Source organism: Tupaia chinensis, unplaced genomic scaffold (assembly GCF_000334495.1).
Source record: "Tupaia chinensis unplaced genomic scaffold, TupChi_1.0 Scaffold000215_1, whole genome shotgun sequence".
Taxonomy (NCBI): Eukaryota; Metazoa; Chordata; class Mammalia; order Scandentia; family Tupaiidae; genus Tupaia; species Tupaia belangeri.
The window spans coordinates 4,051,722-4,073,769 of NW_006159690.1; the positions used below are offsets into that span (position 1 = coordinate 4,051,722).

Genomic DNA, 22,048 nt, shown 5'->3' on the forward strand with positions numbered 1-22,048 from the left:
CCCCCTGAGGGGGGTTATTTCTTGCCCTTTTTTTTCTTTTTCTTTCTTTTTTTTTTTTTTTTTGACAGGTTTTTGCTATAGGGCGTGTGCACTCTCCATAAAGATACAGAGAGACAGGAAGTGAGAAAGGGCCACGCTGCAATCCCTTCTCCTCTTGGGATTTTGGGCACACACGCACACGTGCCCAGCATGAGTTTAAGCCACCGGGTCCAGAACTTGAACCATGATCAACCACATGGGAGTTGAGCAACATAGCCATTACGCTAACTGCTGGTCCCTTGCTTTTTTTCTCTCTGTCTCTCTGGTGAGCGCACATGCCCCATAGCAAAAACCTCTCAATTTTTTTTTCCTTTACTCATTCACCTTTACTAGGTATGGAGAATATATAAATACTTAGAAGTCATTTAAGATCTACATAACGATATTAGTTATCATTACTGTTAAGATAATAAATGAGTAAGTTAGGAACCACACATACTTTTTGTTCTTTATAATTAGTGCCGAGAAATCCACCTGTCTTAGTAAAATGTTGAAGAAAGTATCTGATTTGGCCCTTGTTGGGTGTTGCATTGAGCAGGGAGGGTCTGGTTTGCCTCCCTGGAGTAGCTCTTGCCTCCTCTGTCAAACCCCTTAGAGCAGGCATCTTCCAAGATAGGACAGGTACTGTATGAGTTGAAAGTCACTGTCAGCAGCAAAATGAGAAAATGATCTTCATCAAGATTTGATATAGATATATATATTAATTTTACTAAAATGTATATATAGTACTTAACAGTTTTTGAAAATCAAATTGTATAAAAACATAGAATATATTTTGAAGCTATGAGTGGTAATACCATAAGAGCCCTTAAGAGCATTCTGATCTAAGGAACTAATGTTTTCTAATGTTGTTTTTTTTTTCCCCAGAGAACCGGGAATTTACAATTACAGTATTAGAGGTCTGTAGATTAATCATTTCTTTTTCCAAAATGAGACGTGTTCCAAGAATTAGAATTCTTTTTCCCTTTGTTTATAAAACACTCCCAGTGACAGCTGGAGGAGAACCCATAATCAAATATATTAATTGATATAAGCACCCAAGTGAATGCATATTTGCACTAAGCAATTTAATAAAGACTATACATACACACCAGTTTAATTTGGACTTACCCCAACAAGTTCAGGTCATGCCATACGTTGCTAACAAATGCATTAGGCAAAACTTGATCTTCAGAGCCCTTTGAATTTCGAAATTACACACACGGGCATTGCTGATCTACATTATGTTGAGGTGCTAGCTGACATAAACACTTGACAAGATTTTTTTTTTAATTTATATATATATATACATGTGTGTGTGTAAAGCAACCTCATAGCAAACTTTTGTGGAACAATAGAATTGGGAGCAACAGATCTGGAGTCACAGTGCCTGGGCTCACAGTCTAGCCTTTTGGGGTGGGTTATTTAACTTCTCAGAGTTGTAGTTTTTCATCTTTAGAATGATAATCATTTTAAAAATTAAATGGAGTATGCACATGCAGCACAGTGCGGATATTGCAGTAGGCACTCAATAATTACGCCTCACTTTTCTCATGTGTATAATGGAGGCCATAGTAATGCCTATCACAGAGGTGTTTGTAAGACTGAAGTGATGTGCTAAGTAAGAAGAGGATTGATCTGCCCCAGAGTAAGCATTCAATAATAGCCAACACCGTTATCATGAGGTCTGCTAGAAATCTGTAATGAAAACGTTCCTATCAGCAGTCTACTTAAGAAAGGGGACAATACACATCTGTTGAATGAATGAATGAGTGGGACGCTGGAGAATGCTGAGAGGCACCATGCTGACTTGTAACTAATTTTCTAGACTGCAACTCCATCTCAGTCCTTCCCAAGTTTGTTTGCTTCCTCCCACCCCATGCTCTTCCCCCATCCTGTGCTCTGACCCTACAGCCCCCCACGGATCCCCAGCAGCTTCATCTTCCATCATTTACATTCTCTTTGGGTTGTGCAGCGCTTGATGAACTTGGCACTTCTCTCCACCACAACCATGCAGGTGTGTGAGGTCATCTGGGAAGCTGTCCCCGATGCTGACGAACCCTTGGCAGTGGGGTAGAAAGGAAAAAGGACATTTGGGCTGACATCTCCAGGTCTGACTTCTGATTCATCTGGAGAGTTCCAGTAGTATCTTTAAGGCTTTAAGATAAATGATGAGGCTGCCACCGTAGTATGTGTGTGTGTTCACCTCTAACAAATGCACAACTTGGATTCTTACATTTGAGATCATCGTGCATTAATCTCTTGTGATTGCTCAATAGTGATTGGGTTTGGTAAAGTGTAGAGACATTTTAAATAGAGGCAACATATGGAGGAGTAGGTCCTGGCGGGGCAGAGCCCAGTGGAAGAATGGAGGTACTTGTGTGCTATAGTTTGGCCTGCTGCCTTGGCCTGGCTGTCATGTTTTCTGGCATGTAAGAACTGGATCTTCTCTTAAGGCCACACATATTTGGCAAACCCATTATGTTACTCTCCCGAGGGGATGCTTGAGTAACGAAGGTGATAGATAATATTAGGTAGGTACTGGCTGGACAGGATCATGAGAGTATATGGAAAGAATCCTTTCTAAAGGGCTTTATTGCATTAGATTTAGTGTCTGTAAACAATTACAGCATTCAGAGAGTGCCGAATGTAAATGAGAAACACAACTTTGCCAGATTAGACCAGTCGGATAAAATGGCATGGGCTCCGGAAATCTATAATTAAATGTATTTTTTGAAAATGAAAAATATAGTGAAACATCTGGTTTATTTCACTACAGAAGTGCCTGGGTATTGCTTATATAAGCATGATTGACTTTGGCTGGTATTTCAGTTTCTCTCTATAAAATTACTGTATTTTCATTACATTTTTCTCTACTTTATTCTATTTGTGTTATAAACAACAAATTAGTCACACGTTCATATAAAAGCTGTCTTATTTAGAAATCTAATGTTTGTCATTTTCTTCTCGTTGCAGCGGATATTCAACTCCTTTGTTTACACCGAGAAAATCTCAAATGGAGAAAGCGAGGTGCAGCAGGTAAGAGGCTGCTGAGTATGTGACACTCTGTCATCACCTAGCGTTTGGGTGTGGCTCATTGCCCTTGCCAGGCCGTCTCTGCCAGAGGCGTCCTGTTGTCCTTTCTATACCATTTCGCCTAGGTCTTCTGTATAATGGTGACCACCTCACACTTCTCAAACTGATGAAACAGTGGTGATGTGGATGGCTTTCTGCTATTTGAGTTATACTGTGGGAAGAGCTAATTCATTTTTGTTTGGAAAATTCCCAAGTCTAAAAATATCGAAAACTATTTGATCTGATGTATTACAGAAAATAAATACCTAGGGTTTGATATTAGACAAACTACATGTCACAGTCTAGTTTTCCTTCTTATTCTGTGGCCCAAGAAAGCATTTAAGCCTTTTGGGGCTACAGTTTCCCAATCTTAAATAAGAGGAACATAATATCTATCTTACAGGGTTGTGAAAAATAAAGGAAGTGATGTCAAATTAGCTGAGAATAAAATGAAATTGTATCATCTGTGTGGAAGGTTTTGGCAGAAAAGCAGCTCGTTGGAAGTTGGCTTCTTTTGTTCTTCTCTTTTTCTTTCCTCTTGTGTTCTTTGCTTCTTTCCTCTCATCTTCTTTCAATGCTCGAGAGTCGAGCAGTTTTGAGGCCAGAGTCTACTTTATTTATAGCCGGCTTCAAATGGACTGCGTCCTAAATTAAAACATAGTGTTGGTGAACTTAGTCATAAATAATGAATCCATGCTTCAAAAGAAAGGTGGCCAAGAGCAGTCGGTTTTAGTTTCAGCTAACCCACCAACTTCATTACAGTATGTGGCCATCAACTGGAAATTTGAAGCTAAGTTAGAAACTTAGGTGAAAAAACAGAACCGAGCTAAAAACCAGAGTATAACAGAGCGCTTCCACACAATAAAAAGATAACTATAGTAAAACACACACTAATTTAAACTCTCTGGGATCCTACTATTATTTATTCATCAAGTACAGTTTGACTCGATCTGAACTTCAAAGGTGTTTTACAAGAAGAAAAAGCTTTGTAAGTGTCATTATAGTAGAGTTATTTATAAGTTATTTATTGGTAAGAAATTACTGTCGTTTAACCTTGAAATTCAGCATTTCCTATTTATAGACATGGACTATTTTCACTGGTTTCTCCAGGTTAAATTTAGAAGATGTAAGTAGTTCTGTATATACTTTTTTTCTTAGCTTTAGGTATTTTTAAAAAACTAATGACCTGAAATTATAGTGGACATGATGCGGTTTGCTGTACCAAGCCTTATCTTCATTATTCCTCAGCTTATTTTTACTCCTAAGCTTATTTTTATTCCAGTAAGCTAGAAAGTGCTTGAGGGTCATGAAAGTTAAAAGAGGTTTTATGGGAGAAGATTTCTATGCAAAGCCAGTTCAGGGAAACTTTGAGGAGCCCAAAAGCCATTTGATAACATTTTAGAGAAACCGATCCAGGCATATCAGTTTTGCTACTTTCCTTGAAGTAACAGATACTAGTTCTCACTGGGCTGTTTTCAAACATGAATGTTGTTTTGTCCTCTTATACCGACGTCATTAGTTTATCTAGCCGTGAACAAATTTGGAAGCCTTTAATAATTTCCGTAAGCTATAGCAGCTTGTCGAGCACTTACAGAAGACGGGGGCTCCAAGAGATAAAATAAGTTACTTATAATCTCTAAGGAAGAGAACTACTTTTCAAAATGTTTGACAGGAAGTTATCTATATTTTTAATTTAATAGTTGATTTTTAAAATGTATGTTTGCATTCAAATCAGGAGTCTTGCTAAACTCTATCTGTACGATTCAAGTGAAGGAGAGTTACCATCCAGTCTGTTCTGTATGGTGTGTCTTCTTGCTGATTGTCCAAAAGCTCTTTTCTTATATTAGACTAGAATGCACTTATTTTTAACTTCTCTCCAACCTCTCCAGTCCACCCTCTCAAAAAACCCTATACAAATAGATCTTATGTCTCTTTTTGTCTAGGATCTGGAGATAATTATGCCCTTATCACTTAGCCTAAATTGTAATATATGCAGGCCCTAAATAGCATTTTCTTCCCTGATGTAATTTCCAAATGCTTCTGGTACTGTGGTCACTGTAACAGTTACAATAAAAGCTTGTACAAGGAGTCTTCAAAAGTTCATGGAAAATGTGTATTATGAAAAAAACTGCATGAATTTCAAAATCTTTTTACACGAAACCAAATATTTTGCTTTAATTCTGTTTTCTGCCAACTTTTGGACATTCTCTTGTATTGGCAGTATTTAATAAAAAGATTTGCTATTACTTGGGATCAGCAGTTGGTGTAATGGCTGTCGGTGGACTCTCATGTACTCGACTGACCATGGTTCGAGTCCCAGACCTGGTGGCTTAAACTCACGCTGGTCACGTGTGCGTGTGTGTCCAAGATCCTGAGAGGAGAATGGAGGAGAAGGGATTGCAGCATGGCCACCCCCCCGGAGGGTGATTTCTCACTTTCTGTTTCTCTGTCTTTCTGGCAAGCGCAAGCGCCCTATAGCAAAAACCTCTCCAAAAAAATTTTTGTTATTGGGATCAGCAGTTAGCGTAATGGCTATGTCGCTGGACTCCCATGTAGTTCACTGTGGTTTGAGTCCCGCACCCGGCAGCTTAAACTCAAGCTGGGCGTGTGTGCATGCGTGCCCAAGATCCCAAGAGGAGAATGGAGGAGAAGGGATTGCAGCGTGTGGCCATCCCCCTGGGGGTGATTTCTCGCTTTCTGTCTCTCTGTCTCTCTCAGTCTTTCTGGCGAGCGCATGCGCCCTATAGCAAAAACCTCTCCAAAAAAAGAAAAAAAAAATTGCTGCTACTTTATTATATAATACCCCTAAGGTTTGAATTGGAGAGGGGGTATCCTTATTTTGTAGTGAACAGAGACTCCTGATAGCTTCTTGATGTGATTAATAACTCAGCAACTCTAGACCTTGTGATACTTATTTCTTATGTTACCTATTCTATAAAATGTCCCCCATCATGATCTCTAATGCTTTTATTTCCTTCAATCTTCTTAACGATTCCATGAGGTAGGTGGCAGTGTTATTACTAGCAAATTTCAGAAAGGAAAAGGATCCCTGTTGGCAAGTAATTGAGCTGGCTTACAAAAAAATGTAAAATTTGAGGCCAGATAATGGTGCAGGGGTAAAACGCAATGCTCTGTGAGATAATCCACATGAGAAGGTTCCTGGTTCAAGTCTAGAGGACACTGCATGTACATCCATGAAACAGGCCTAGCTAAGGTCTAGGGGGATCATGGTGTCATATTTGAAAAGAATCAAGGGGAAAAAAGAAAGAAGCCAAACATTTAAGGGACACAAAAATGGCTAATTATCTGTTGATGATAACATGTATGATGGTATCTTTTTTTTTTTTTTGAGAGGTTTTTGCTGTAGAGTACATGTGCTCGCCAGACAGACAGAGAGAGACAGAAAGATAGAAAGCTAGAAATCACCCCCCAGGGGGGATGGCCATGCCGCAATGCCTTCTCCATTTTCCTCTCAGGATCTTGGACACGCACACACACGCGCCCGGCAAGAGTTTTAAGCTACCAGGTCCGAGACTTGAATTGTGGTCAACTACATGGGAGTCCAGCGACATAGCCATTATGCTACCTGCTGGTCCCGACAGTATCTTTAACTAGACTATATACAGTGTATTCATATGAGCTAGGAAAATTCATTTCACAAGCTGTAGTGATATACAGTGACAGAATATATAAAGAAAAAAAGATCCTCTTGGGAGTGCTTTCTCTCTCTGTCCCCTACACATGGTCAGGAAATAAATGTATAAACATTTTTTAAATTGTGAAATTTATCAAACATGTAAAGACATTTATAAAACAAATGTATAAGAATATTAAAATGTCAACCTACCACTCAACTTAAATACAACATAACTAGCTTTTGGCTGGAACCACCATCTTCCAGTAATTCACCAAAATGATGAACTCAAAGGGAGAGGCACCCGATATATGTTCTCTAGGCCTTTTAGAAAACATGGAGTGGTTCCTTTGGCAACAAATATGTTAATCTACAAGAAAGGTGATGTTGTAGACATCAAAGGAATGGGTACTGTTCAAAAAGGAGTGCCCCACAAATGTTACCATGGCAAAACTGGAAGAGTCTACAATGTTACCCAGCATGCTGTTGGCATTGTTGTGAACAAACAAGTCAAGGGTAAGATTCTTGCCAAGAGAATTAATGTGTGTATTGAGCATATTAAACATTCTAAGAGCAGAGATAGCTTCCTAAAACGTGTGAAGGAAAATGACCAGAAAAAGAAGGAAGCCAAAGAGAAAGGTACCTGGGTTCAACTAAAGCGCCAGCCTGCTCCACCCAGAGAAGCACACTTTGTGAGAACCAATGAAAAGGAGCCTGAGCTACTGGAACCTATTCTCTATGAATTCGTGGCATGATGGGTGTTAAAAAGCAAACTAATGTGTGGTCTAAAAAAGAAAAAAAACAAAAGAAATACAACATAACCAGACTTAGAAGACCCCCATAGGACCTATTTAAGAGTCTTTCTCTCCCTCTTTCAGAAGTAATCCTATTTTAATTTTTTAGTCATTCTTTTATGCTTTTTTTTGGTTTTGATTTGTTTTATATGTGTTCATCCCCAAATTAAATTTTAATTTTTAATTTAGTTATTTCCATTTCTTATGTAGATTTTAAGCATATTGTTTATATTTGTATAGGAATTATTCAAAAAACTCATGAAAAACTATGCATGGATTTCAATTTTTTTTTTACCAAATTAAACTCATACTTTAATTCCATTTTTCCACCAATGTTTGGAAATCCCCTTGTGTATCCTGCTACTTTCCCTCTGCATTAAACTCCTTAGGAACACCTCTGTTGATAGCTGTGGATAAGGTTTATTTATTTTTTATTCTATAGTATTCTGTCGTAGACAATTAATGTATCTATTTTACAGTTGATGATGTGCAGTTGTTTCTAGTGTTTTGAGTTTCGTTCTTATTTCCATGCGTAGTTTAGATAGAATACTTCTTTTAATTGCAGGGACACTATTATTTCTGCCTCCTGCCAAGTAACTAGTGATCAGACTGTGTACTTGTACATGTGTCCCTGCACGCATTTCCAAGTGCCCTGATTGGTTCAGCTCAGGTGGTAAGATCACTTCTCTAGAGTAGAACTTCTGGATAGCAGCATTCGTCACCTACTGGATAATGTCGAACTCTTTCCGTAGTGGCTGTCATGGGGTATCTTTTTAAAATAGTATGTTGGAAATTTGTTGTGTTACATCTTTTTCTATATTTGATTTGGTCTGAATTTTAGTCTCTTGCCAATTTGGGGTATCTGAAATGATAGCTAAGGAGTTTAGCTTATTTTTACTGCAGTTACTAATGAGATTCAAATGACTTTTTGCATGTTCAGAGTACATTTTTCTGTGTTTTGTTATTCTGTCATATATCTATTAGTATCCTTTGTCTGTTATTTATGTTGAGTTGTTTATTCTCGAAGTTTGAAAATGCTGGGCATGGCACTAACAGGTGGCATGATGGTTAAAACCCTGAGTCCCACATGGCAGACCGTGGCTCAAGTACCAGACCTCGTGGCTTGAAAATCATGCTGGCATGTGTGCATGCCCAAAATTCCAGAAAGAGAATGGATGAGAAGGGATTGCAACATGACCATCATCCCTAGGGGGAGAGGGTGATTTCTCACATTCTCTCTCACTATCTCTGTCTCTTTTCAGCAAGTGCACGTGCCCTAAGGCAAAGACCTTTAAAAAAATATTCTGGGTATGTTGTAGATCTGCACTATCTAAAGAGAACCTTCCATGATAATGAAGATCTTCCTTATTAGTCTTATCTAATAGAACAGCCGCTAGCCACATGCGACTCCTGACCACCTGAAACGTGCATAGAACCTGAGTAATTACATTTTAAATCTTATTCCATTTTAATTAGAATTTCCATGTGGTGCTCAAGGTCACCATGTTAGATTGCCTTACAGATGTTTCTTAACTAAGAAAATTTTTAGATTTTCTTTCACTTGTCCTTTTATTTTACTATATTGAAGTCTTGAAGAATTGATGTTTTCATTTTAATTGAGTCCATTTTAAATATTTATTTAATTTTATTTATTATTTTAATTTGCTATAGGATATGTGTGCTAACCAGAGAGAGATGAGAGAAAAAGACAGAGAAAGTGGGAAAGCAAGCCACCAGGCTGGGCTTGAACCATGGTCAGTCAGATAGAGTTCCATCTAGCACCTTAACTACCACACCACCTGCCGGCCCCAATTGAATCAGTTTTTAAAAATCAGTCTCTTCCTTTTGGGCTTCTGCTTTTTGTGTTCTGCTAAAGAAATCCTTTTCTACCCTTGAAGGCGTACATATGTTCTCCTCACATTGTCTTCTAAGTTTTACTCTCTCATTGAGTCCTTGTCCACCTGGAATTGATTTTGATGTTGGACGTGAAGTAGCTATCTCATTTCACTTTATTTATTTATTTTTGCCCCATATGTATTTCCAAATGTTCTATCACTATCAAGCGATCTGTCCTTCCTTCATTTGTTTACAGTATGTTTTCTGTCATTAGTTGAGTTTCCATGTGCGTAAGTTTGATTTGGTGCCATGGGTATGTTTATCTATTGTTGTGCCAGTACCACATCACCTTAGTAACTACATTGTTTTTTCTTTTAATGAGTTTTGCTATCAGGGCAACACCGCCACCTCTATTTATCAACATATTTCTTGATTTCCCAACTTAACCAAGCTTTTAGGTTTATCTCCTCTCTCTGGTACCCAGTGCTATCATCAAAGTGCAAGCTCCAGGTCTCCAGAATGTGCCTACATTCTCAGGATGAAAGGAGGGTTCAGCAATGGCTTGCTTCCCAGATTTCCCGCTTTCACCTTCTTTAAAGATTCAGTGCTCCTCACAGTGACTCCCCACCTCCCCACACATTCATTCATGCCACTAGTCTATCTAACAATGTAAGCACAATTAGAACTGCTTATAAGATTTCTTTGATAAAACAAAAACATCTTAGTAATTCAGAGCAGATCATTGGCCCATGGGCTCTTAATTTGAGCTCTTTATCTTTAGGTGAAAGGAAACCATTTTTTTATGCTTTTTTTTTTTTTTTTTTGTATACTTTGTACTGTTTAGAATTGTGACATGAGTTTTCTATCCATCATTTCTCCTTTGGATTAATGAAAACTAGAGCCCCATGGGTTCTTGCCCTCTCCCATACTAATCAGGTCTTATTGAGAGTTGGATCTGACTTCTGCATACTACATAACTTGGCAGGAAATCTAACATGTTTTTAATATCTTCTTGTTAGGGGAGCAAAGTAATTAACACTAATAAAAAACATTTTGTGATTCTTGACTCTTGCCACAAAATTCTCCATGGTATATATACTTTCCCTTGTTTTTACTCATTATTTCTTTTAATTCAACCTTCAGCGTGTGACTCTAAATTGCCAAACAATGTGTTTTAAATCTTTAATTAGTTCACTATATGTAGTTTTGCTGCCAAAGAAACTATGGCAACAGCCTTGGAAAAATCGAAATTCCATGCACACATTCTTGTGTGGAACACCTCCCATAGACTCCATTTTTGAAGTCTTGAAGAAATACTCTAAGAAATTAAGTTTGTGTGTGTACACAAAGGCATTATAGGATATGAATTCAAATCAAGAAAAAAAATTTTTTTTGAGTAAGTGCCCCAGGAAACAGCAAAATATGGTCTGTAAAACACAAAGCAGAGAAAAACAACAAAGAGCTTTAGGGGCTGCTTGATTGGATCATTAGAAAACTCAGACCACCTTAGGGTTGTTTCAAAAGTACACTTTTTCTAGGAATTATTGGCTAATAGCTTAATAAAAGAGCAAGTTTATTTTTATAGTATTTCAGAAATTGTTGAATTGCTGGCTGTGATTATTATAATGGACTTCAGAATTCTTTTGAAAGGGCAGTGTGGCAAGCAAACTACTGAAGGGGAATGTGATTTGTATTTGATGGGGCATTCCTCTAGCATTCCCTCTCTTCTCTGTAGTATCCATTTTTGTTTCTTGGAGCACATCTGATGCCTTGTAGACATGCTATTCTCCTATCTTTTCTTCTTTTTTGCTTTTAAGAGAGATTTTTGCTGGAGGGCACGTGACAGAGAGAGACAGAAAGTGAGAAATCACCCCCCCCCAGGGGGGATGGCAATGCCACTGAGGATTTTGGGCACGTGTGCGCACGTACATGGCATGAGCTTTAAGCTGCCGGGTCTGAGACTCGCACCATGGTAAACTACATGGAAGGTCAGCGACATAAACATTATGCTATCTGCTGGTCCTGCTCTCCTATCTTTTCTTTGTTTTTTTCTTGCCAGAGTGTGCATGTGCTTTCCAGAGAGAGGGAGAAAGCACCCCTCGGTGGGGTGTGGTCATCCTGCAATCCTTTGTCCCCCATTTCTCCATCTTACTGTGATTTTAGGAATGCGTGCACATGAATCCTTCATTTTTCAAGCCACTAGGGCTGGGAATCACTCTGCATTCAGCCACATGGAATCCAGCTCCCTTAACCACAGGCTGTGAGGCTAGCCCTGTTCTTCTTCCTTTTATTATTATTTTTTTAAAGGTTTTTGTTATAGGGTGCATACACTTGACAGAGAGAGAGGGAAAGTGAAGAATTCCCCACCCCCACCCCCACTCCCTCAGGGTGGATGGCCATGCCTCAATCCCTTCTCCATTCTCTTTTTTGGGGCATTTTGGGCAAGTGCACACATGCACCCAGCATGTTTTTCAAGATGCCAGATCCAAGACTAACTGTGATGTCAGCTATGTGGATCCAGCACCTTGACTACCACACCAGCAGGTAGTTAAGGTGTTATCCAACTTGAACCAGAAGCAAAAGACCCATTTCTTGACTCTGCTTTCATCTCCAAATACTATCTCATTTCTTTCTTTGTCTTTAAGACACAGTCCATCAAAAGAAGGATCTGGACTCATTAGATTCAGTTCTTCCATTTTCTCTGGAAAGCCTACTTTACTGGTAAGACTTCTGGTCCTAACGGTCTTAGACAACTGTTTTCTTTAAGTTCAGCAGCAAGCACCACTTTGCTAATTCCAGGGTCTTCATTCACAGTACTTAGTGAACATAGTACTAAACACTGGATCCTTTCAGTCTTCCTTGATAAGCCTTCCTACCTTGAGTTTTTGGGGCACCACACTTGCTTCCTTACCTTTCTGGGCTTATTCCTGCCTTAGAGCCCTTGCCCTGGTGCTGTTTGAACATATGAGGGGACTTCAAAAAGTTTGTGGAAAAAATAGATTTAACGTACACATTTATTTTGTTCTAAAAGAAAGGTTTTTTTTTTATTGTTTAATATACATTTTCCATTAAATTTTTGAAGACCCCCCCCTGATCTATTCCCCATGGGCCCTGTCTTGGTCCCTTATTGCTTTACTAACTAAAAATACTTGACATTGGTGGATAGCTGGAAAGTTGCTTGAGGCTCACCTACAGCGTGGCCACCAGCAGCATAGAAGATGGCTGGCCCATAGGGAGAGGCAGAGCAGGGCGGAGGGAGGACACTCCTGACATTTCTCTCTTTTATAAAAACCAACTCTTGGGGAAACCAACCCTTTCTCATGAGAGCTGCTAATAGAATTAACTGGGTCTCATGAGACATTATTGCGCTGTTCATGAGACTGTTTGCCTCCATAATGTAATCACCACAATCTAATCACCATGTAGTAGGCCCTACCGTCTCCAGCACCACATTCCAGAATAGGAAACTTTGGGGAACAAGCCACCATCCAAACCGGAACAGGCTCTTACCTTCTGCAAGTCTTTTCTCTAGTGTCACCTTCTTAATGAGGTGCTCACCATATTTAAAACTGCTGCCCACCCTACTCTCCACATTCCTGATTTTCTCTATCTTGTCCCGCGGTTTCTCTTTTCCCTATCACTTATCAGTGTTTCCTTTTAGGGTATGGCTTTATAAAACTAGTCGGGAAATATTTCATTCCCCCCTTAGCTTTCTGGAGTGTAAGAGTGGTGTTACTTTTTCCATAAATGTTAGATAGAATTCACTAGAGCACCGTCTGGACATGGAGTTTTTATTATAGCACATGTTTGGTCACCCAATTTGTTTGATGAACTATAGGTTGGGTTTTTGTTTTTGCTCCTAGTTTATCTGTGCTTTGACCTTCTGTTATTTTTAGATTTTCTGTTTCACCTCGTTTCAATTATGGTAGGTTGATTTTTTTTTTTCTAAGAAATTTGTCATTTTCATTTTATTTGTCCGGTTGGTTCATAAGAGATGTCTATAATATTCTTAATTATCATTTTAATATCTATAGGCCAGAGAAAAATAATAGAAACAAAATCAGTAAAACCAAATACTGGCTGGTTCTTTGAAAAGATCAATAAAATGAATAAACTTTCAGTTAGACAGAGGATGACAGAGAATGAATGAGAAAACAGTGGTGATAACACATTTTTCAAAAAATGAGCTTGGCTTTCTAATTTTCTCATTTGTTTTCTACTTCATTGATCTTTGTTCTTTATTATTTTCTTTCTTGTTCTTTCAGTTAACTTTCCCTCTTTTTTTTATCTTCTTAAGTTAGAATATTACGTCATTGATTTTTACAATATTTTTATTTTCAGGGAACATTTAACACTATAAACTTTCCTCTAAGTATGACTTCAGTTTTATCCTACAGTTTGATACATGTGGGATATTCAAAAGATTCATGGAAAATATATATTATGGACAAACTATACATGGATTGCAAAAATATTGCACTAACATAATTTGTACTTTAATTCCATTTTCTTATGAACTTTGTATGTTTTTTTATCATCATTCAGTTTTAAATATTTTCTGTTGTGATTTCTTCTTTGACCCACAGATCACTTTGAACTACCTTTAATTTCTCAAACAGTTGGAATCTTTTAGATATCATTTTCTTTTTGACTTCTAATTTATTTATGGCCAGAGAACATATTCATTCTCATTACAGTCCTTTTTAATTGATTGAAACTTGGGTTTTATGGCCCAATATTTGTATTACATCAGTATTTCTGTTCCCCTAACTCCATACTGTAGGAAAGTTTGTTTTTGTTGAAGTGTGTACTGGTCACAAGAAGAGCAGAGACAACGGCTAGACCAGAAGAGGAGGTTCAAAGTAGCTGAGCACCAGGGACTCATATTTGACATCTGGCTCCCAGTACTTGGCACTACGTAGGCTTTAAGTATTTGTTGAAACCTGGCTAGAGATACTCTTGCAGCTCCATATTCACATGTCCAGAATCTGGGTTTGGATTAGGGCTGCCACGCCAAGTGTAATCTAGTGTGGTGGTGACCTGCGGGCTTGCGTTTTGTTTACGATCATCTAGTGAAGTATGTTCAAGGCTCAGACTTGTTCAGACTGGAGGGATCCTGAAGCTGGTGTGGATGGATTCCATTCTTTCTTTGCCCCCAACCTTTCACCTATCTGTCCCCAGGAGATTTGTTCTGGCCAGGTCCTGATTTGGATCACCCATTTACCCAGATCTGCATGGGCTCTGTAACTATTCTCAAATTTGTTGATTGAGTGAATGAAAGGCACTAAATCCATAGGACAGCAAAAGAAAGGCTGAGAGAACTGATGCCATCCAGATGGGAAATTTATAATGAACCAGCCAAGGGCTAGAGTAAACAGATGGCCATTCTGTCCAGCCAGAGCCCCAGCAAGTTTACCTGGTTAGCGTTTCAGTTGGCTTGATTGGAAATCAGTCTAGATTTGTGTTAGAGCTTACTGGCTTCAGTCTGACTCTCCAGAAAGGAAAAAAAAAAAAAAAAAAAGGTAATTTTATCTTAATTTTATCTTTTTACTTTTAAGAATGATTCATTATATTTACTATTTTTATTGTGCATGCACTCACCAGATACAGACAGAGAGAGAAATTGAGAAACCAAATCACCAGGTTGGGAACTCAAACCATGGCTGGCCATGTGGGGTCTAGCACCTTAACCACACATCATCTGTTGGCCCCATATCTTAATTTTTTTATAGGCTACCTAGCAAATCATGATGCTTTGTGTCCAAGATAGGATAATGGTCTGTCTTTTTAGAAAAATAATCTAAGAGGAGATGTGTTTGTTGTACTATTTATTTGTTTCTTTATCACTTGTCTTTTCTCACATTTATTTTCTCATTTTATCCTCAATGGCATTGTAAGGAAATCAGGTATTTTTAGCTCATGTTTCATATGAGTAAAACTATATCTCAGAGCAGCAATATATAAATTATTTAAAGCCTCATAGAAATTATAACTAGCATAGACAGGATTTTTTAAATACTAGTTTTATGCTACCTTTGTTTATATTGTACTGGCTATAATAAAAATTAATATTATTTATTGAACAGTATTTTTGAGAGAGAAAGGAGGAATATAAGAGGAAAAAGGAGAGAAACTGAGATGGGGTGTGTGTATGTATGTGTGTATTGATTTTTTAAAACACAAAATCAGAGGACTAGCAGGTAGTGTAGTGGTTGACACTCCCACATGGCCAACCATGGTTCAAGTCCTGAATCTGGTGGCTCGTTTTCTCGTTTTCTCGCTTTCTCTCTCTCTCTCTCTCTCTCTCTCTCTGTGTGTGTGTGTGTGTGTGTCTCTGTGGTCAAATTAAATAAATGAATAAATAAAATTAAATAATTCTTAAAAAACACACACACACACAAAAAATCAATTCCAACTTTGCATGTCTTTTGTCTGTGTAGAGTAATTGTTTAGAAATCTTTCCTTTAAGGGACCAGCATAATTTTCTTAGTCAATAAACTTTCCTGTAGAATTATTTTTGAGGACTATTAATTCATGCAGCAAATATTTACTGACCGTCTACCATATATTATAAGCTTTAACAGTGTTGAGGCCCAACAAGGAATGAAAAAGACCAAAGTCCCTTTCCCTTGTATTCTATTAGGGCAAGATATATGATGAATGTGTGTGTGTGTGTGTGTGTGTGTGTGTGTGTATGACCTAGGTGATCAACTGTAAAGAGAGAAAGCAGAGAACAGGATACAAAATGGAGAAGGAAAGTTAGTGAAATTTTATAGATGAGTGGTCAAGGGCCCCACAGAGAGGTATCATTTGAGACAAGATTAAAGGGATGTAAGAGAATATGCCTTGACAAAGAATGTAACAGGGTGCTTAATTAAGGATATACATTTGGGCCCAGCCACAGTGGTGCAGAAGTAGCACCAGAGGTAGCTTTGGAAGGCTTGAACCTGCATGAAAGGCACAGGTTCAGTTTTCAGATCAACCTGAGCATGCCAGGCACTGTTGCCTGTGCCTGTAATCTTAGCAAATTGGAAGGTGGGAGCAGAAGGATTGGGAATGGCAAAATCTTATTGCTTAGGGCCAAGTGGCAGCATGGTAGTAACCCAACTGGACCCACGTGGGAAAGGTCCTGCGTTCACATTCACTTGTGCACGTGCCTTTGATCCAGGCTGGCTGATGCTGATCCTAAGAATGGATGGCCACATGAAGACCCTGCTGGGGATAGCTCTTATTCTCTCACATGGAAGAAATAAATAAGCATACAATTACATACCTATCAGGCCAGGTGGTGGCATGGTGGTTAAGTTGCTGGCCTTCCACATGGCTGACTGTGACTTGAAAATCGCATCGGGCACATGTACATGCATACCCAAAATCCCAGGATGAGAATGGAGGAGGATTGTGGTGTGCCACACCCTGCCCCCAGGGGGTGATTTCTCACCTTCTCACTGTCTCTCTCTGTCTCTCTGGCAAGTGCACATGCCCTATGACACAAACCTTGGAGAAAATATGTAAAAATATTGTAATCAGGGAATAGTTCTTAAAGTTTAGAAGAGTTAAGAAAAAGTTAAATAACTTTTATTGCAGAGAGAAAACTGCATTTGTTTCCTTTTCTAAAAACAAAAATAAAGTTCCGTCTTCTGGATATTAAACTTCTCAGCCTTGGGGCCATGTTGGAATAATTCACACTGTGGTGCTGTATAGATATTGAAAAATGGTGGAATGGATAAACTAGATTATGATCTCTTTGAGGGGGAGATTCTGAGCATACCTTAGTAAGTGGTAGACAGGTGATGCACTTAGCAGACATTTGTTGAGGACTTATTATGTACTTGGCATTGCAGGAAAAGAAACAAAGAGCTTATCCCAAGGTCATTGTGAAATCACAGGGCACATTTGTTCATACATTTGACATATCTTGCTAATCTCTTGAAGGTGATACCATGAAGAACAAAAATGCTCTCTTTGGAAAGTCTTTTGCGGTTTTATACATGGGAGACACAACGGTGGTCTAAATGGATCTTTTATGACAGTATTTTTAGTTATGCTAAAATTATTATTATTATTATTATTTTTGGAGAGGTTTCTGCTATAGGGCACATGCACTAGACAGAGAGACAGAAAGCAAGGAATCACCCCCAGGGGATTGGCCATGCTGCAATCCCTTCTCCTCCATTCTCCTCTCGGGATCTTGGACATGCATACATGCCCAGTGTAAGTTTAAGCCACTGCGCCCAGGACTCGAACCGTGTTGGACTACATAGAAATCCAGCAACATAGCCATTACTCCAACTTCTGGTCCCAAAATTAAAAATATTTTAAAAATCCTAGGGAATGACAAGTGGGTACAAGAATTAGTACATAGGTCAATTGTGTTGCATTTTAGAAAAGATTATTTATTTGACACGATAGCTTGTAGTCATTTAGCAAATACTACGTCACTAGATTTATTTCACTAAATTTTACCACAACCCTGTGATATAAGCACAGTGCTTCTTTTGTTTGTTTTAGAGTCAAGGAAATTGACACTCGGACACAATAAGTAACTTCTCCAAATCATATTTGGATTAGCTGATGGGACCATTATTTCATCCATAATGGTCTGACCCTAAAACTCAAGTTATTAACTGTTTTATGATGATGTGCTATGGTGCTTTTCATAATTTTTCCAATGTAAATTCTTCTATACGTTTTCGTTTTTGTTTATTTCTTCCATGAGGGAGGAACATAGGGAGACAGAGAGAGATACCTCCAACAAGGTCTTCACACCCAGGCCAACCCCAGCCCAACTAGTGGAAATCACAGGCATAGACACACTTGATGTGCACAGGGAGGCCTCAGGTCCGGAACCCAGGACCCTCCCACTTTGTCTCATTATCACAGAACATCATATTACTGCCGTGCCACCACAGCTGGCCCAATATGTTTGCAATTTTTAAAAGGAAGGTGGTTTATTCTCTCCTGAAAGTCTTATACATCAATGATGTAAGATAAATGGTATGTCTAAACATCGTTAAGTACTACGATAAAAACTTAGCTGCTAAATGAGGAAGCGAGGGGATTTAAATGCTCAGTTGACAGGTAAAACAATGGCGGACGGTGCTTCTGTACTATTAGTGACAGGCCTTTTAGCCCTAATACATCACAGGCTTTAACCGGAGCCTTACAAGCAAGCGCATTATATTGCTAATGGATCGCTCTGCAGAGACATAAACAAGATATAAACATAAATGAAGCCCTCATTGGCTCTTTTGTCTTTCTTCTCGATTTATCATTATTCCATTATTAGCAGAACCTTAAGACAGTTGGTTATAAGTGGTGTCATTGTGGAATTTCTATTGGGCTATTGGGGCTTTGTTTTGTTTTTAAACAAGTACCCTCTAAATAAGAACTTTTAGCTGATTGAGTGACTGAAAAAGTGCAGCTGTTGGGCTGATGCGCGGGGTGAAATGATAACACAGTAAGCTTCCTTCCCATCACCCAGGGGAGGTTGATGACGAGTTGGCATTCTTAGTGTGCAACTGTGGAGGGTAAAGCTTTTGTTAGTACACACAGTCTCCCTGGAGGATGTAGCAGCCTTAGATACCTCTTAGGGTGCCCAGATTTTTCTTCCCATGTGAAGCTTTTACAATAATAAAGGATACTTGGCATCCCGTTCAGCTAGTTTCTAGAGAAAGAATGAGGTGGGCAAGGAGAGAGGAAATGGCCTAACAGCCACCCATTTCATTACTGAAGAAATGACGGTTGAGAATTTGGTGTGTTTCACAATCTTGGTCATATTTTAAGGGAAAAGTCAATATCGAGCCCCTGTTCTGTATCCTTGTATATCATTTGGAAGTTAAAATATGTGTGTATGCATGCATGAAGGCTTAAACTGGGTACTAAATATAGACCAGCTGACTTCAGGGGTACAGATTGTTCATTAGCCAGTGTGTGTGCCTGGTGCAGAGATAAGCTGAGATAATCCTGTTTATACACACTCATGTGCACACCCTGTCTACTCAAAAGAGCAGTATGTGTCTGTAGTTTACATACATATGAACTGTATTCTATGCACATACGCGTACCCTTCATATCCACCGCCACCACTACACACTATGATTGAAGGCTTGAACATTTTGGTTAAAGGCTTTGTTGTGTTTTTGCCGAAACAAAAACTAGACCATTTCCTCATTCCCTCAATTCCTGTGCTTTACGTCCCATTCTTTGTGTGAAAATAAATCAAGGGGCAAGTATTATTTGTCTGGCAGTGAATGGGAGCCGACATGGCAGGTAGACACAGCTGGAGGGAATAGGTTGTATCCCAGAGGGGAAGGCAGGGCCAGGCAGAAGCTAGCACGAAAGCTCCCACTGTCCTGTGCGTCTCTCCTTGATCCAGCCAGGACCTCAGCTCTTCTCAGCTCCGCAGTCTCCATGTGTGCAAATGCCTCCTTTTAGGGAAGCAGACCCTTGAAACAAATAAGGCCCGGCTCTTTTTTTTTTTTTCAAAACACTCAAAGCCTCTGTTAACTAGAAGGGAATGAATTGAGTTTAAGTCCTCCTTCTCAAGGCCCGGAAGACTATATCATGAGAATGAGCATCCACTAAACATAGAAACAATCAAGCCCATTTTAACACACATTTCCAATAGATCGCAAGGTTGTAGCATATTCAGAAATGCTGGTGCGAGAATAGCCAAGATTTCACCAACCTCCCTCCCTACCAAACCCTGTCCTCCACCCCAAACTGCCGCTTCTACCGGAAAAATAAAATGACCTCAGATGTCAGCACTAGTAGAATCCGTAAACAGAAACTCAACCCAGAAAACCGAGTCAGCAACCAAAGCACAGGGACCAACCACCCTATCCCTACTCCATTCTTGATGCAATAGGAAATGCTTTGGTAATGATGTGAAGGAATAAATTACTGCTAATATCTGGAACCTCTGAATTGGCTAAATGCTTTAAAAGCCTGGGCCCATGTGCTAATGATAAAATTGGAATCTTACCAAGAACTACAGCTTTGTTTGAATATTAGAAGACTCTGGGTAGATAGGGATCATGTTGAAATAGCTGGTGTTTATGGCCATTCACACCGGGTGTTGCTTATGCAACCATTCAGTCTGTTCCTATGTTGCTAAGTGCATGCTGGTTTTGCAAAGTCATCAGGAAGTGTCACTGTCACATTCCTAGACCACAGTTCCAACCTCTAGAGGAAGGTGTTAGCAATGAATTCTCTGGAAACAAACAGCCAATAGAGAGCAGACAGGCCTTGGTTCTTCTGTTTGCAATCGGCCTGTCATCAGATAGGGACGAGAAGGCCTTCCTAAATCCAACTGTGACTTAGAGAGTGATACTAGATGCAGCTTGGCAAGGGAACACACAGAATAGTTGAGCAAAGGATAAAATAAAATTGGTGTGGTTCAGGCAGTTATCCTCATTCTTCTGATTTGGAACCCATAAGGGACATATTTCCTTTTGTTATTGTTTCTAGCAAGTCTAAATAGCAGGCAATGCATTTCCACTCAACATCCAACATTTGCACCTCATCTTAGTGATGTGCAGGGTATTATTGCTGTTTGGTTATATATTTGAAAAACAAAATATGTACTTCAGAGTCAGCACTTATGTCTATATATGTGAATTGGAAAGGCCCCTAAATCTCAGGAGCTGCTTGGCCACTGCTCATGTGTGTTGAAACTAAAGCCTAGAAGGGCATTTTCCCCATTGAATGACATAAGCCATTATAAGTTGGCTTCAGTGTTTGAAGGTAGGACCAGGAGAGTGTTCCTTCCTTCTCAAGTTGTCACACCATACTCCAGACTCAGTGTAGGAATATTCAAGGCCAGCTTCGAGATAGCAGCTGAAGACATCCAGTATTCATGTAAAGCTCTTCTTTGTACTCTCTCTCTTTTGAGTCTTAAAGGGAATCTACATTGTGAAAATTCTTAAATATGGAAACACACTCTACATTAGATTTTGTCTTCTATTTACTTATCTTTTTGTAATGGGGGAATAAGAGAGACCTCATAACTTATGTAATTGAGCTCTATTGTCATTGATACTGTGTCCTAAAATGGCCCAATGCTATATTCCATTGGAAAGAAAGTCAAATTAACATGCACAAAGGAAAAGTAGAAACATCTAGACTGCTTAAAATTTTACAAAAAGTCGTCGTGTCATAGATTGTCTTCCTAGAAATTGGATTTGGTGAATTCTTCGCCAGTGCCTGGTAAAGTGTTTAGTGGTAGCAGATTTTTGTTTCCCTGCCAGTGTCATCGTTCCACTCCATTCATGAGCTAATGGTCACTTGCTGGCATTAATCTTTTTTTTTAATTATCTGTTTATCCACTCATTTATTTTTTAATTTGACCAGAGAGAGACACAGAGAGAGAGGGAAAGTGAGAAAGCAAGCCACCAGGTCCAGGACTCGAACCATGGTCGGCCATGTGGGAGTGTCCAGCACCTTAACCACCACGCCACCTGCTGGCCCATTTGCTGGCATTAATCTTTTTTTTAAAATTTATTCATTTTCTACATTAATTCACTATACACCATCACAACACACAAATGAATTTCCCATCCAAAATACACTGTGCATTGGCTCAATCAAGCACATCAACATAAATGTTCTCAGCAAATAATTTTCCAATTCTTATGTCCTGCATACCTTGCCTTTTGTTTTGCCATCCTTGATTCCCCATCCCCCACCC

The 22,048-nt window shown here is 39.1% G+C and overlaps 1 protein-coding gene across 1 annotated transcript in view; it reads left to right on the forward strand.

Annotated features, from left to right (window-relative positions):
* The window catches only part of CACHD1 (cache domain containing 1), a 268,123-nt gene that overhangs the window by 103,114 nt on the left and 142,961 nt on the right, over positions 1 to 22,048 (forward strand). Inside the window, exon 2 of the mRNA XM_006147534.1 lies at positions 2,995 to 3,057. Coding sequence (XP_006147596.1) covers positions 2,995 to 3,057 — 63 coding nt within the window. The remainder of the gene's footprint in view (positions 1 to 2,994; positions 3,058 to 22,048) is intronic.